Source organism: Lupinus angustifolius, chromosome LG07 (assembly GCF_001865875.1).
Source record: "Lupinus angustifolius cultivar Tanjil chromosome LG07, LupAngTanjil_v1.0, whole genome shotgun sequence".
Taxonomy (NCBI): Eukaryota; Viridiplantae; Streptophyta; class Magnoliopsida; order Fabales; family Fabaceae; genus Lupinus; species Lupinus angustifolius.
Genome location: NC_032015.1, coordinates 19,698,003 through 19,711,822, shown reverse-complemented (window position 1 = coordinate 19,711,822; position 13,820 = coordinate 19,698,003). Strand labels below are relative to the sequence as shown.

Genomic DNA, 13,820 nt, shown 5'->3' with positions numbered 1-13,820 from the left:
AACATTTTCACTTAAGACCTCATACTCATAATTCATGTATCTCAATCTAACAAAGCAAGTTTACCTTCAAATGATCATGGTATAATATAAGTTCCTCAAGCTCAACTAATTATTTGAATAAAAATGATAAATCTGTTGTTTGGTAAGAGAAGTAATTTGTGATTTTGTTTTCCAACTTTACCTATTCCTCAAAATCACATTTCTCTAATTATCACCCTTAACTAATCATGTAATATATACTTTTAATCGCCCTTTCCCCTAATTACTTCGCTTTTATTTTTTTACAATATATACTTTCTTTTTTGGGTAAGAAATTAATCTCTTTGGAGATGTATAATTATCCCTTCCAACAAATATTGCTACCAGACATAAAGATAGACATATCCTTTAACACTATTTTCCACATCATCTTTGTATTGGATCATCTAGTTTTTTTCTTTCAACTTTGAGATGATTGGTTGGCTAATTAAATAAATTTTTATATAAAGATAAGTGGAGATTGTTTTAAAACTTTGGGTGATTAAACAATGTTTTAATTAGTGATAGAATTGATTGATTGTTTAAATAGAAAACATGAAGACATCTGATTCTGATTTCTGAGAAGAATCTATTTACATATCAATGGGTGTCATATTTATGGTATTTATTAGAATTAAAGTGTGGCCCAAAACAATTAAAGCTTAGTAAAAAAAACTGCAAAGTGCTTCCCACGTCTGATCCTAAATATAAAAAAACTGCACTTCAGATTATAAAATTTATTTTTCACACTAAAAAAAAGAAGTTAAGACTTATACGTATATGTATATATATTATTCTTTATAGAATGGAGATTGTTAAGATAACATTTAGCCATTTAGGTACAAGAGATTGTTAAGACAACCATGATGGGGGCCATCACAGAGACACATGGTTTACAACAACAAAAAATACTAATAATTGAATCATTCAACAAATTCATTAATACTGTCCATGGAAGAATAAATTTATATTGTACTATTATTTTCAGTATTGATAGTGATACACTAACACACTATTTTGTAACATCCACTTAAATATATTTTTTATTGTTTTGTGGGGTCATATCATATTTTTTTTGTTTCCCACATATATCCCCGCTCACACTGGAGGCAATCCTGTCCGAGCCGGAAAAATCCACAGGTATGTGGGGCTAACTGACATTTCTTTCATCCACAAGACTCGAACCTGAGACCTTACTTAAGAAGAATCAAATATGTACCACTTGAACAAACGTGTTATCGTATCAGATTCCCTAAATAAGTAGTGAGTTTTTAACACATTTACAGAATGAGTTATTGTTTTAGGTTAAACAAACATGCACTAAGATCATATGATAATCTAATAACTACTGTGAACATGTTTCTGTTTTATTGTTGATGGCAATATAAGGAGAATGGAATTGGAACAGTAAGAATAATATGTGGGCCTAATACCCCTATCCACTTTTTATCTCTCTTGCCTAAACTGAATGTACTCTTTTCCCTAATACCCCTATCCACTAGGTTCAGTGTTCCATACCGAAAACCTAACATGTGAGGCTCAAACTAGTTAATATATTATAATAATGTCACTGAAAGTGGTGACCATCTATTATTTGAATGTCCCTTCTCAAACAGCATCCTACGCTTGAAAATTCAACTTGGCTAGTGAAAAAAGCAGTCTCATTTAATAAAGCAAACCAAATTTAAGATATGGGATTGATTTGGCCAGATAAAGGCTAAAATTTGATGGGAGTGCTCAAGGGCCTCAACTCTCCACTTTTAGATTGAAGTTGTGGGAAACAAATGAGACATGACAGTACATTTTGACCATAAAAATCAATAACTTAACTACAAACTTCACTATCTTTGCTTTCTCTTCTTTGTATACCATGAATTGGCAAGTTCCCGAGGTATAGCTGCTCCACCAGATTTTAAAACATCAACTAACTCTACTAAGACATTCTTATTCTCCCCATTTACAAAAACTATGGATTGACCTTCATCTCCCATTCTAGAAGCCCTGCCAATCTGATGTACATACTCCTTAATGGAATTAGGCATGTCAAATACAATTACCTGTCGAACACCCAACAGATCAACCCCCCGACTCAAAACTCCAGTGGCCACTACCACAGGGACATCACCCACTAAAAAGGACTGCATTATTTCTCTCCTTTCCTTCATAGACTTCTCACCATGAATTGAACTCGCTTTAATTCCAGTTGCAACAGTTATCGCATTTGCCAGGAGATCAGCCCCAAGTCTGGAGCTGACATATACCACGACAGGAGGCTTAAAATGTTGCTTACTACACAAAATATCAAACAGCTTCTGCTTCTTTTGCTTTGACTCAACCCAAATAGCTATCTGTTTCACTGCCTTATTTGGTCTGTTTGGTTCCCCAACAGAGATAACCACTGTACCTTTTGCAAGAGAGTTAGTCATCTTCTCTATATCATTAGACATTGTAGCAGAATACATCAAGACCTGTGGTTGTGACAGAGACATATATATCTGCATGACCTGATCTCGAAAACCCCTTTGCAGCATGCAGTCCACCTCATCCACTACAAAAGTCATGACATCATCTAATTCAATCTCATGCTTCGTTAAAAGATCAATAAGCCGTCCCGGGGTTCCCACGATCAACTCCACTCCTTGCTGAATGCGGTAGAGTTGTCCAGCCATGGCGTAACCACCAACCACAAGTGCAGTTTTAAAAGGCAACCCCTTTCCGAGCAATTTAGCATGCTCTTCAACCTGTATACAAAGCTCCCTGGTAGGTGTCAACACCAGAGCTAAAGGCTTCTTCTTATCATCTGAAGCAAATGCAAGACGATGAGTTACGCAACGAGAAACTATCGGAATAAGAAAAGAAGCAGACTTTCCAGATCCTGTATCGGCCAATACAAGCAAGTTGTTTTTGGATGTCAAAGCAGCAGGGATTGCTTGCATCTGGACAGGTGTAGGCATATCATATCCTGCCTCTTCTATATTGTGTAGGAGTTTGTCGTGGATGTCACAAGAAGTGAATGACAAAATTGGTGCAGGCATATCATATTCATCATCACCCTTCACATAAATGTCAAGTTTCTTTCTAAGCAATTCAGCTTGATCCTTACATAAAGATCGAGTTCGTAATTCATAATCATCATCATTATTAGGTCTAACATAATAGCATTCATCAGCTGCAGGTACCATTTTAGGTGTCGATGCGGCGGATTTGGCAATTGTACGAAGTAGTGATTGTTTACAATCCAAACTGCAAACATCATCATCGGTTTCGTCGCAAATATACTCACCATACCGGCCACATATAATACACTTGGGCTCACCTGGAAAAGCCAATCTTTGATCCCTAGAACTCAATTTGACAACATCATTTCCAGCATCTAAAATAAAAAATTGGGGAATTAATTGAATTGGATTGGTATTCTAAAAATTTCAAAACACCCATAAATAAAAACCTTTGATCTTAAAACATAATCAAGCAAAAAAAAAAAGCGTCGTATTTAATTTGAAATTTGCGAAACAAGGTATATGAAGTTTGGTTTAGCAGCATGGAGAAAGAGAGAATGGTAAGTAGGAAATAGAAGAAATGAATAGAATAGCGTTGATGGAATTACCAGTACCAGTAGGTGCATCAACTTCATTGGTGTGAGAATCAGCCATGGAGATGGATGATTCTGAATGAGAAGAGGGGTTAGGGTTTTGATAAACAGAAATTGAAATTTGAAACAGAAATAAAGGGATGCTTCTACTCAACTTTGTAACAGGATACACTCATCTAATAAATATATATTAAATCACTCCGTTTTGACGGGATAGCTTAACCATTTAAACCAGTTAAATTTAATACTGAACATTTCCCAATTTGATGTCTAGGCTCGGATTTCACTTGAATTTAACCCTCTATGATTATTTTCTGCCACTACTCTTTTGTAACATCCAACATTTTTTTAGAGTAAAGATTTATATAGGACATCATTCTTATTTACAATATCTTATAAGTATATATATTTTTTCTATATTGTGAATTCCTTATAATGTAAAAAATGTGTTATATGTTGATTATATACATCATCTTCATTTCTTATTCAGTAGTAGAAGGTGAAAAATAAAGGTTGAATGGAACATTGGAATGAAATGAAGACAAGTATAGAAGAGAAGCATACAAGGACAACATAATTCCTTTTATGTAAGAATCAATAAAGTGTCACATCACATATAACACCTTCTCTATTACAAATCTTTCATACTTCACTAATCTTATTCTCATTGCAATTTCAACATAGCATTAAATAAATAATTACATTAAATCTATGTAATGCAATGAATCCTACATCAATTACATTATTCAAGAAACTGCATTGCTACCATTTTTGTTGCCCTATAATAAGCTAAAAAGTACAACTCTTACTTAACATATAGTAGTAATGCATCTGATACTTTGTTCAGATTATAACTCCTGCTATTATGGTACTCATATTATCTGCTTCCACCAATCGTAAAGTAAACAAAAGAAGAGAGAAAGAGATGCTAGTATATAAAGGAAAATTGGAACACTTTAAGCCTCAATTCTAAGATCACATTCTCAACTATAAAAATGTCAAAATGAAAACTAATCTTTGAACAACAAGAACAACTCATAATAAACATTAAGCAGTGAACAAAATGGCAGTGATTGGAAAGAGATTAGGAGATGAGAGGAGCAGTTTGTTAGATGAGTTTGAGAGAATGTCATTTGAGGCACATGCAGCACAGCTTAGCAGAGCCATGCTAGGGAGGAGCCTTTCAGAACCAGCTGCATTACCAAGGTCACAGTCACAACTCATTTGCATGCCTCCTATTCCTGTGGTCACTCAAGTCATGATGATGCAAGGGCGACGACCACGTAGTCATGGCGCCAGCTCGGGATTTCACAAGTTTATCAAGAAATTGATGAAACCTATTCTTGGCATGAAGAGAGGAACAAGAAAACAAGTGCCAGATAAGGATCCACCCTTTTGCAAGGCCTTCAGCAAATCACTAAGGTTCTAACCTCTCATCAATACAAGATTATCATTATCACTTAAACAAAGCTACAAAATTTGCTATTAAAGTTATATTTCAATTTTAAGTTATTCATGTAACTTCTTTTCCCATTTTCATCCTATTTAATAAATTCTTCCTCACAGCTATCTCTAATTCTCAATCAAAATTGTCATTGAGATCAGAATCCCTCCCATTCATTACAAAAAAAAAGACTTTTAAACTACAAAGTTAACATTAAAAATAACTTTCATGACTTATTTACAAGAACAACCAATGGGTATGCACCAACAGAGAACTAAAAGGAAATAACAATCTTCTTCAGACTTTAACTACAAAACTTGCCCAGTTCTTGTATGAACCAATATTTCATCACCTATGTTCACAAATAGAGGGACATGGACAAAAGCGCCAGTGTCCATAACTTGGATACCATAGGTTTTCAGGGAGCAAAATGCTCATATAGGCCACATAAGTTATTCACACAATGGGATAGCTATTTGAGCCCAGCCACCAACCTTTGCACTATCTACAAAATATTTATAAAAGGGTGGAAGAACCACATTTTTATCTCCTATAAATTGGTGTTGAATCACACTCAAAAATTAATAATAAAAATGAACATTATAGACAATCAAAATCCTTCAACACTAGGCCTCCTTGAGGCTGAAGATGATGACTTTCTGCTTTCTTGCCTATCAAGCTCTTTCAAACAAGCTCTTGGAGGAAGGACTATAGGCACTCCTGACCATCTTGGAGGTGAAACCGAAAGTAGTGTTCCCGATGATGGCGGTGATGGAGAGAAACTCAACCTAGGTACAGGGCAGATGATACCATTAAGACTTGGTGATCTCCACATATGTTTTCCAGATATTGCTGCTGGCTCCTGCAATGGGAACCGGCATGAGTACTTGACATCTTGGATCATCTTGAGATGCTTAACAACAGTTCTCATGGTAGGCCTTTCTGATGGCTCCTTTTGAAGGCATCTTTGTGCAATGTCAGCTATTGTTCTTGCCGCCTTGGCTGGAAAGCGACCTTTAAGTTGATGGTCCATGATCAAAGACAGCCGATATTCGTCGGCTAGGAAAGGCCAGCTCCACTTGACTAAGTTCCTCTCTTCCTTGGGATGACGGCTATCGAGATTCTTTCTTCCGGTAAGTAGCTCCAGAAGAAAAATTCCGAAACTCCATACATTGCTCTTTGGAGTAAGCATCCCTTTCTCCAGTGTCTCGATTGACAGGTTTCCGACAGCCTGAACAATAATTAATCCATTATCTCATGTATAAAAATAAGGTACAGAGAATTAGCTGAATATACTAGACACTAACTGAATATTAACAAAAATTTTACACCAAAGAACATACAGAAGAACTGCTTGAAATCTCTTCATTGGGAATATGTCCGGCACAACCATATCCTGAAAGCTTTGCACTGAAATCTTTGTCAATTTGTATGTTGGCTGTTGAAAACTCATTATACATTGCCTGCACAGATAAAAAGGCATATCATCAAAGATAAAAATGAAACAATAAATTGAATTACAATGTACTAAAGGAAACAACACGTCTAATCATGACTCATCTTAGAAATTGTTTAATCCATATTATGTAAAACAAAATAACTCAGGTACTATATAGTGAGGTTATTGGCACTCCTAGATGCCTATTCACACTCCTATTTGACCAATCATGATTTAGTAAAATCAAAAACTAAATCTGTAATTGGTTAATAAGGAGTGTGGGTAGACACTTTGGAGTGCCAAATTGCCAATAGCCCCACCCAGTATACTATGCAACACTCACTTGATGGGATCTAAACTCCACAAAAGGCAGACATGACATGAGACAATCGCTAGAGTATTCTTCAATTCAGTACATTATAGTGTTACATCAAATACCTGAAAAGGCCCTTCTTCATGCAAGAAAGTAAGACCTTGTGCAGCACACTTAGCAATTTTAATTCTTGAATTCCAATCAATTGACGGGCCATCAGATCTCCCATACAACAGGCGGTCCAAGCTTCCATGGTATAGCCTTTCATACACCAACAATCTCTGCTCTGAACCATCACGTGCATGAAATCCTAGCAATTTACAGAGGTTTGGATGTTGCAAAGATGCAAGAGTATTAACCTCATTCATAAATTCCTTCAACCCCTGAAGAAGACAGATAAATTTAGACGACTTCAGAAAGGCCACAGATACTACTGTTACTTTTAATGAGGTAGAAATATCACAAAAACTCACACGAGGCCAACAAACAACAAAATATTATGATTCACAAAGCTACTATACATCCCATAACAGTTTTTAGCATGAGAATTCATGAGGATTTGATAACATATTCAAATATGCAGGGAGAACAAAGTTTAGACACTGCTCAATAGGAAGTTGGATGGCACCAACTGAAAACCTTCAAAACACTTCGATTCCTGTCCTAATTCTTCTTTTGCATGTACCAGCGAATTCAACACAGCTTATAAGGCTTTCATATAACACTTCTCTCATATATGCCACAATTACATAAAACATTGAAAGTAAACCATTCTAGGGATCATAAGGTGAATATATTTATAAATTGATGAGGCATTGCTTCTTTATATTTGATAAGTGCCCACTCTTAACATGACCACTCAGAAATTACTATGAACGAGGATACCAAGAAATGAAATGAAAGTAATGTAGCATGGGGAAATGTACCTGAGTTGATGGGTGAAGGCGTGTGACAGTCGCTTCAAACCTCTTTGAACTTGAAACATCATCACCAAAGGAAGCTTTATATATGGTGGAAGAAAGACATTCCGACATGCATCGATCTGAAGAGAAATTAAGGCAAGCAGCAGCTATTTCGTCATACTGAAAGTTCCGAAGTGAACCTGTAGGTGGAAGCGGCAAAGGTCCGGAAGCAGATAGAGGACCACTGGCTGTCACAGACTTAAAGCTGCCCATAGCCTTCAAAGCCGCACCGCCCTGAGGTGAAGGAAGTGGTAGAGGATGTGGAGTAGACGACTGTTGCTCCTTCATTGCCCCGGTTTGGTGTTTTGGCTTTTCTTGGTCCTCATACTCAACTGAGGCTAATGCATCTTGTTCTGCTGCATCAAGAGTTGACGGAGCAGATAATGCTCGTGCTCTATTGTTGTTGATTTTTTTAACAGTTTGAATTGGTTTCACTCTGGTCCTAAAACTAGGAGGTGCAGATTGGAGTGATCGAGTATGAGTCTGAGGTTTAGGCAGCACGGTTGGTACATTGTCATTATGGCTTACGCGTTTTACATATGCGATCTGATCAGACTTTTTCTTCTTGCTCTTCAATACAGTGAAGCACCCCATCCTTTGTATGGTACTTGGTTGCTGTGTATAACTGTAGTATATGTCTGCAAAGTCGAAACATAATTAAAAATATATTTCATACAAACTTAGTGTAGTTCAACAAGCAAAAGTTGAACAACTCACAAGAAAAAGTAATGCATTTCCAACGACATGGTTTGACACCTAATTTGGATTCATATTTATGTAAGGGACACATTTGGTAGTGTCAAGTCTGGTTTGAAAGGGAAATAGGAAACAAGGGGAAATGGTGAAGCATTTGCTTCCTTTTCTTCAATGTTTCATCAATTATTTTTTCTGAATTCTCATTTTCTCTAGTTAGCACATGTTGAAAACAATAAAACATATACAACCTCCCATTTCGACTCATTTTCGATTCCATTTCTATTTTCATTCATGATCAAATAAGCACATGTAACTCACCATAAATTGAATGGTAAACACTACAAGGAATTAAGAATCAAACATTTGATAATTGATCCCCTAATGAATCCAATTTCCAGCTTGTGTCTTTCCCATCTAAGTTTCTAATTTCAATAACACATATATCAAAAAAATTAAATTTTTTTCTTTTAAAATTAAATGAGATTTTTTTACAAATGAACCTTACTAGTTACTACCCAGATGCTGCAAACTTATCAATAGCTTCACAGAAAAACAGTAACCCTGAAACTTTATCTATTCAACCATATCAAAAGCAATTCAGGTCAATAATAATATCTAACAAAATTGGAATAAAACAGCAGAAAACCGAAATTAACAACCGAGTTTTCATCAAAAAAGGTTCAAATTAGACGAATAGAAAGGAAATAAAGAGAATAATCTAACTCACCTGTTGAAGAAGTTGGAGGTGATGCAACTTGAAAGTGAAGCGATTACCTCACAATGAGATGGATAAAGATTGAAACTTTATGATTCAACAACAAAACCCCCTTAAGGAGTGAAAGAAATGAAGAAGATTGGAAAAAGGGTAAGAGAAGATGTTTTAGAGAAGATGAAGAGAGAGAGAGAGAGAGAGAAGTGAAGAATGAGTAATAAATATGTTAGAATGAAGAATTGAGCAGTGGTGAAACCTAACAAAAACCCAGATTTGATGAAGTGATTAAAGTAATAATCAACAGAAATAGAAGAAGATGTGCTTTTCAATAACTCTTTTTTATTTTTTCAACTTTGCTGTTAATTATTAATTGTTCAAGTTTGATTTTTCTGCTATTTTTGAACAGGCATCATAATGACTTTGAATGCTCACTTGTAATTATGGAGTTTTCAATGTTGACTTTCAATGCTCTTTAATAATCATTATTTTTTACACTAATATTTACTCACCTAATAATACTCATTGCATTATATGAGAGTGGTATGATCGAACATCTTGTTCTGTCAACTTTGTCTTAGATAAGTATGAATTGTTGTATCTACATTGGAGGCTTTGTCAACTTCGTACTATGTAGATAGTTGACTTATAATATGTTATAGGCTTCATAACCGTATACTAGGCATGTCTTTATCGTCTGGTAGAAAGTGGGCATATAGTGCAGGTGGCATGTAGCTTATGATAGAGATATGTGTTGTTCAGGCAGCATGACAATCATGTGCAGGCGATGTGGCACACAAATGATAGAGGTAGTGGTCCATGTACTGTCATTTGGATCTTGTTCGGCCTATCACATACTTTCTCTGAATGGTACAATTGATTAGTCTAGATTCAAAGATACCCGTAGTGAGCTCATCTTGTCCCATACATAGCCTAAGTCTAGCGGTTTAGTCCAACCATAACATGACTTTTGGACTAGGATGGAAGGGTAAGGATTGTTATCAAAATTTTAAAAATTTAACATATAAATATCAATGGAGATGAATTTAACATTTGGATATGAGTGGAGTTATATCGATGTTCACATCTATCCACAATATATTAAATTATTTTATATATAGTTAAATTTAAAATTTTAAACTTGATGATACATATTGCACACTATGTCAACCAATATTGTTTTTGTTGTCTTTTTTCAAGCAAAGATGTAGCTAACATACAAAATGCGTAAAAGTAACCATTTAATACACATTTTTCAATTCTTAAAACACCTAACATATATTTATAACTACTTGCAAACAGGTTACCGGTAGTATTTCTCGTGTGTATAGGATGAGTAGCGGATAGGTACTACTTGTGCCGAGGTTACAATAAAAAAGAATTAAAAAATGAGAATCCTAAATTCCTAAATTATTGTGCAAAAAAAAACCTAGTATGAAAACATCATAGGTGGGTAACTGGGTAGTAAGAAAGACAAGAGATGAGAAACATTTGTTATCATCGTTTTTCAACTTTGTCTCGTTCTTCGTTGTTCCTACCTTTGCCTCATGTAACAATTCCTGAAGCCAAAGGCCACGATCTTGATGTGATTAACATCACTCACAGTCACCTTATTCACTCTCATTGGAATCAACTTCATCCCTTATTATCTTCTCTAACCCCTTTCACACTCACTCACATTCTTCTCAAACTTCAATTCAATCACACTCTCTCTTTCCAATTCTACAATTGGGTTCTCAAACACAAACCCATTTCCCTTACTCTCCAAACCCATTCCATATTACTTCATATTCTTACCAAAGCTCGTAACTTTAAAACTGCCCAATCCATTATCATCAATAATATCCTCATTTCCAATTCCATACACTTACCTTCTAACCTCTTTCATGCTTTGCTACACTCTTATCGTCTATGCCATTCTTCTCCCCTTGTTTTTGATTCCCTTTTCAACACCTTTGCACACTTGAACAAGCTCAGGTATGCCACTTATACTTTCAATAGGATGAAGGAATATGGGTTTTTCCCTACTGTTCAATCATGTAATGCATATATCAGTTCTCTCCTTAAATTGCATAGATCGGATATCGTTATCGCTTTCTATCGCGAATTGCGTCGCGATTGCATTTCGCCTAATGTGTACACTATTAATATGGTTATTTGTGCTTACTGTAAAATTGGGGAACTGCAAAAGGCTTCTGAGATGATAGACAGGATGAAGGAAATGGGTTTGAGTCCAAATGTTGTGTCTTTTAACACATTGATTTCAGGGTATTGTAAAAAAGGTCTACTTGGATTGGCTATGAAGGTTTATTCATTAATGGAAAGGAATGAGGTACCAAAAAATGTGGTTACTTTTAATACGCTTATCAATGGGTTTTGTAAGGAGGGGAAGCTGCATGAAGCTAACAAGGTTTTTAATGAGATGAAGGCTAGCAAGGTGGCTCCCAATACCGTGACCTATAATACGTTGATAAATGGGTATAGTCAAGTTGGTAAGAGTGAAATGGGCAATCGGATTTATGAGGAGATGGCGAGAAATGAGGTTAAGGCTGATATACTGACTTATAACGCTTTGATTTTGGGACTGTGCAAGGAAGGGAAGACAAAGAAAGCTGCATACCTGGTTAAAGAACTTGATGACAAGAACTTGGTACCAAATGCATCTACCTTTTCTGCACTTATTACCGGGCAATGTACAAGGAAGAATTCTGAGCACGCGTTTCTTATTTATAAAAGCATGATAAGGAGTGGTTGTAATCCGAATGAGCATACTTTCCAAATGTTGATATCTGCTTTCTGCAAGAATGAAGACTTTGATGGAGCTGTGCAAGTCATGAGGGATATGTTGGACAGAGTTATGACTCCTAATTCCACCATCTTATTTGAGCTCTTTAGTGGTCTTTGCAAGTGTGGAAGAAATCAGTCGGCATTGTCGTTACTTAATGAGATGGAAGCTAAGCATCTATTGCCAGAAGGTTTTGACAAGGAAAACATAGCCATCACCCATCCAGAAAACCAGACAAATAATTGAACTTGTAAGGTTGTTTTGCCTTTTTGTTCCATGACTTCTAAAGCTGTCCATTACATGCTTAAATTGGTGGTTCTTTCTGACACCAAACTCAACAAATTTTCACCAATTCCACCATAGAATAAACATATTTTGAAATTGATCTGTATTTGTTCTAATTACTTCAGTTGTTATTCATTACTGAGCACAGTAATTATAATTCTACATAAACATGCCATCTTCCAACTAAAAAGTATGGCTAGCACTAGCTATAGTACCAAATGAAGTATGTTATTATTCTATATCACTTCTAAATTCTAATGAACAACTTTCTCTTCCTTTCCAATATTGCATCTAAGAGTAACCCCCTCACATGCATCAGATATTTTTGTTGATACCTTCACAGTTTTAATAGTAGTATATCAATGCCTTATATTTTAGAATTGAAAGTAGGCATAATCCAGAAAGTGTCCTTATCGAAACATGTTCATGCTTTTATGGAGTTGATTTTTGGTTGTTAAGCTATATTTTCACTAGCAAGAAGAGTTCTTTCTCTCCATGTACCATTGTCAATGAGGAGAAAGAGTGGCAGAGGTTATTAATAAGCATGAACATCAACTATAGGAGAGAAGAATACTGAAATGGAAACTGATACAACAAGGAAAAAGGATTATGGTTTGTATTCCCTTTGCTTATATGGAATTCTTTGAAATTCTTAATAAAAGTAATATTGTTTATCTCATTCATTTACGTGTTTGAATGTTTTTGCTTGTAGTAATTCTTAGATTAGTACAATTATCTCCATCAATAATTAAACAACAAGTATTGTATTGGGTAAGAAACCTTGTTTCAAATTGATTTTCTGGTTGACTACCATCTTGTTCAATATCTTGGCTTCATTGCCAACATCAATTCTCATTCCATGAAATGATTCATAATTTGTAGTCAATGTTGATTATTAGTCATTTGCTTCTAAAACCAAAATATATTTTTGGGATTAATCTCAAGGACATGTTATTATTAGTATTCATAAATCCAATATACTAATGACATGATTGATTTAGAGTCATTATACCCATATGATGGAATAATTATGGCCGAAAATGAGATGAACCGAGTCGAACTAGGGTTTAGTTCGATAAAGATTTGTTCGGCTCGAGTTCGGAATGAGCTATATTTCCAGCTCGATTGAGGTTCGCGAATTGTTCGATTCGACTCATCAGCTCAAATTAGTTTGGTTCATCAAGAGTTCATGAATTGTCTGTTTTAACTCATTAGCTAAATTGGTTTGGTTCGTCAGCTCGAATGATGGCTATTTAGGTCATTAACTAAGTTCATCGAGCTAAATAACGAGTTAGGTTTCGAACAAATGTCGAATTGGTTTGGTTGATTAAAAGCAATAATCATTTAAAATATGCTTGTTCCATGTTCAAACCACCTCCCTTACTCTAATTCACACCCACTTTTTCTTTAATATTCCAAAATCACTTTTGCACTATTCATCTTCTTCCTAACCCATTCTCCATTCATCTTTCACACCTCACTTTTCTCCCTTCTCCCACTCAACTGTCTTTCTTTTTCTCATACCATCAGAAACTTTGAGTATAAAAGAATAATCTTTGATAACAAGGGATAATAGAA

At 35.4% G+C, this 13,820-nt stretch overlaps 3 protein-coding genes across 3 annotated transcripts; 1 reads left to right on the top strand and 2 right to left on the bottom strand.

Moving 5' to 3' along the window:
* LOC109352685 (DEAD-box ATP-dependent RNA helicase 41) lies at positions 1,747–3,738 on the bottom strand. Its single transcript, XM_019594851.1, has 2 exons — positions 3,626–3,738; positions 1,747–3,391 (listed from the first exon to the last, which is right to left on the bottom strand). Exons 1-2 carry the CDS (start codon positions 3,669–3,671, stop codon positions 1,860–1,862), a joined length of 1,578 nt encoding a protein of 525 aa, XP_019450396.1. The 5' UTR covers positions 3,672–3,738; the 3' UTR covers positions 1,747–1,859.
* Positions 5,365–9,383, bottom strand: LOC109352684 (probable serine/threonine-protein kinase PBL1). The gene is made up of 5 exons (XM_019594850.1): positions 9,191–9,383; positions 7,732–8,405; positions 6,931–7,188; positions 6,398–6,517; positions 5,365–6,285 (listed from the first exon to the last, which is right to left on the bottom strand). The coding sequence occupies exons 2-5, from the start codon at positions 8,359–8,361 to the stop codon at positions 5,665–5,667; spliced, it is 1,629 nt and encodes a 542-aa protein (XP_019450395.1). The 5' UTR covers positions 8,362–8,405; positions 9,191–9,383; the 3' UTR covers positions 5,365–5,664.
* Positions 10,615–13,739, top strand: LOC109352686 (pentatricopeptide repeat-containing protein At4g26680, mitochondrial). Its single transcript, XM_019594852.1, has one exon. The coding sequence runs from the start codon at positions 10,653–10,655 to the stop codon at positions 12,201–12,203; it is 1,551 nt and encodes a 516-aa protein (XP_019450397.1). The 5' UTR covers positions 10,615–10,652; the 3' UTR covers positions 12,204–13,739.

Excerpts from the sequence above, each read along its gene's own strand:
- LOC109352685 (XM_019594851.1), bottom strand. The coding sequence starts at position 3,671 with ATGGCTGATTCTCACACCAATGAAGTTGATGCACCTACTGGTACTG. Across the intron at positions 3,392-3,625 it reads TGATGCACCTACTGGTACTG|ATGCTGGAAATGATGTTGTC; the intron begins GTAATTCCATCA and ends TTTTTATTTTAG.
- LOC109352686 (XM_019594852.1), top strand. The coding sequence starts at position 10,653 with ATGAGAAACATTTGTTATCATCGTTTTTCAACTTTGTCTCGTTCTTCG.
- LOC109352684 (XM_019594850.1), bottom strand. The coding sequence starts at position 8,361 with ATGGGGTGCTTCACTGTATTGAAGAGCAAGAAGAAAAAGTCTGATCAG. Across the intron at positions 6,518-6,930 it reads ATGAAGAAGGGCCTTTTCAG|GCAATGTATAATGAGTTTTC; the intron begins GTATTTGATGTA and ends TTATCTGTGCAG. Across the intron at positions 6,286-6,397 it reads AGATTTCAAGCAGTTCTTCT|GCTGTCGGAAACCTGTCAAT; the intron begins GTATGTTCTTTG and ends ATTATTGTTCAG.